Source organism: Nanorana parkeri, unplaced genomic scaffold (genome assembly GCF_000935625.1).
Source record: "Nanorana parkeri isolate BGI_ZX_2015 unplaced genomic scaffold, ASM93562v1 scaffold3634, whole genome shotgun sequence".
Lineage (NCBI taxonomy): Eukaryota > Metazoa > Chordata > Amphibia > Anura > Dicroglossidae > Nanorana > Nanorana parkeri.
The window spans coordinates 9,920-10,981 of record NW_017309902.1 but is presented as its reverse complement, the minus strand read 5'-3'; the positions used below and the strand labels follow the sequence as shown (position 1 = coordinate 10,981).

The window sequence follows — 1,062 nt, the reverse complement described above, 5'->3', positions numbered from 1 at the left end:
GGGCAGGGCGGGTCGCGGACGCAGGGAGGGTCGCGGACGCAGGGAGGGTCGCGGACGCAGGGCGGGTCGTCTGGTTGCAGACTTTAACCTCCATGATTTCCGGGTTTGGGCCATTTCTACACCAGCACAACCTCCGTGCTCAGACAGCGCAGACGCACCTTGCTTAACACACCAGTGTAACTGAGCAAAGATGTCGGACAGGAGAATGCCGTTGAGGTCTTCATAGAATTCGGTGAAGACGTCGCAGATTGCGTAGAGGGCGTGGTTACAGGTCGTCATCATCCATTCAGACTTCTGGAATAGAGAACACGGAAGGAAGGATTACTCCGAAGCACACGGATGTATGGAAAATGATCAGCTTCCATCGGGGCCTCTAGCAGGTGACAGAGCGTCGGGTCAGTCCTGTGATCTCGGAGATTTATTCCGATACCCGCTGCGCTATTTCTTCAATGACTCCGCCCAGAAAAATGTCCGCCAAGCCACCGGAGAGGGCGGGGACACTGGTGTGATGTCATCGCTCACCTCCGTCTGCTGCTCCGGGAGCTTCATATTGTCGAATATCCGGAAGATGATGCGGAAGAGGTCGTGCCACCAATGCGTCTCAAACGTGTGACCGTAACTCTTCATGATCTCGAACATCACCGTCAGGCCTCTGCGGGGAAACCAGCAGCGGAGTCAGTGACATCATCACCGCTCAGGGAGGAAGTGACATCATCACCGCTCAGGGAGGAAATGACATCATCACCGCTCAGGGAGGAAATGACATCATCACCGCTCAGGGAGGAAATGACATCATCGTCACTGGCCAATGATAGGAGAGGGAATCCCTCAGGAGCTCCTCCCCCTCCTCCTCCCCCGGGAACCTCACCTGGTCCGCACATCCAGCTTGCAGCGGTTGATGATACAAGAAAGCTCAAACAGGATGGGGAACCAGCCGCGGACCCAGACCCGGTCCCCAGGGGCCACATTCATGTCATCGCTGGTGTACTCCCTCAGGGCCTGGAAAAGACAGAGGTCATGTGGTCAGTGACAGTTGGTCTATAGAAGCAGAGGAGTGCCCGC

The 1,062-nt window shown here is 56.3% G+C and overlaps 1 protein-coding gene across 1 annotated transcript in view; it reads right to left on the bottom strand.

Annotated features, from left to right (window-relative positions):
- Positions 1–1,062, bottom strand: part of LOC108803356 (brefeldin A-inhibited guanine nucleotide-exchange protein 2-like) — a gene marked incomplete at its 5' end in the record, with an annotated part of 23,404 nt that overhangs the window by 12,486 nt on the left and 9,856 nt on the right. The window contains 3 exons of the mRNA XM_018575203.1: positions 159–294; positions 523–652; positions 869–999. Of these exons, the coding sequence (XP_018430705.1) occupies positions 159–294; positions 523–652; positions 869–999 (397 nt within the window). The remainder of the gene's footprint in view (positions 1–158; positions 295–522; positions 653–868; positions 1,000–1,062) is intronic.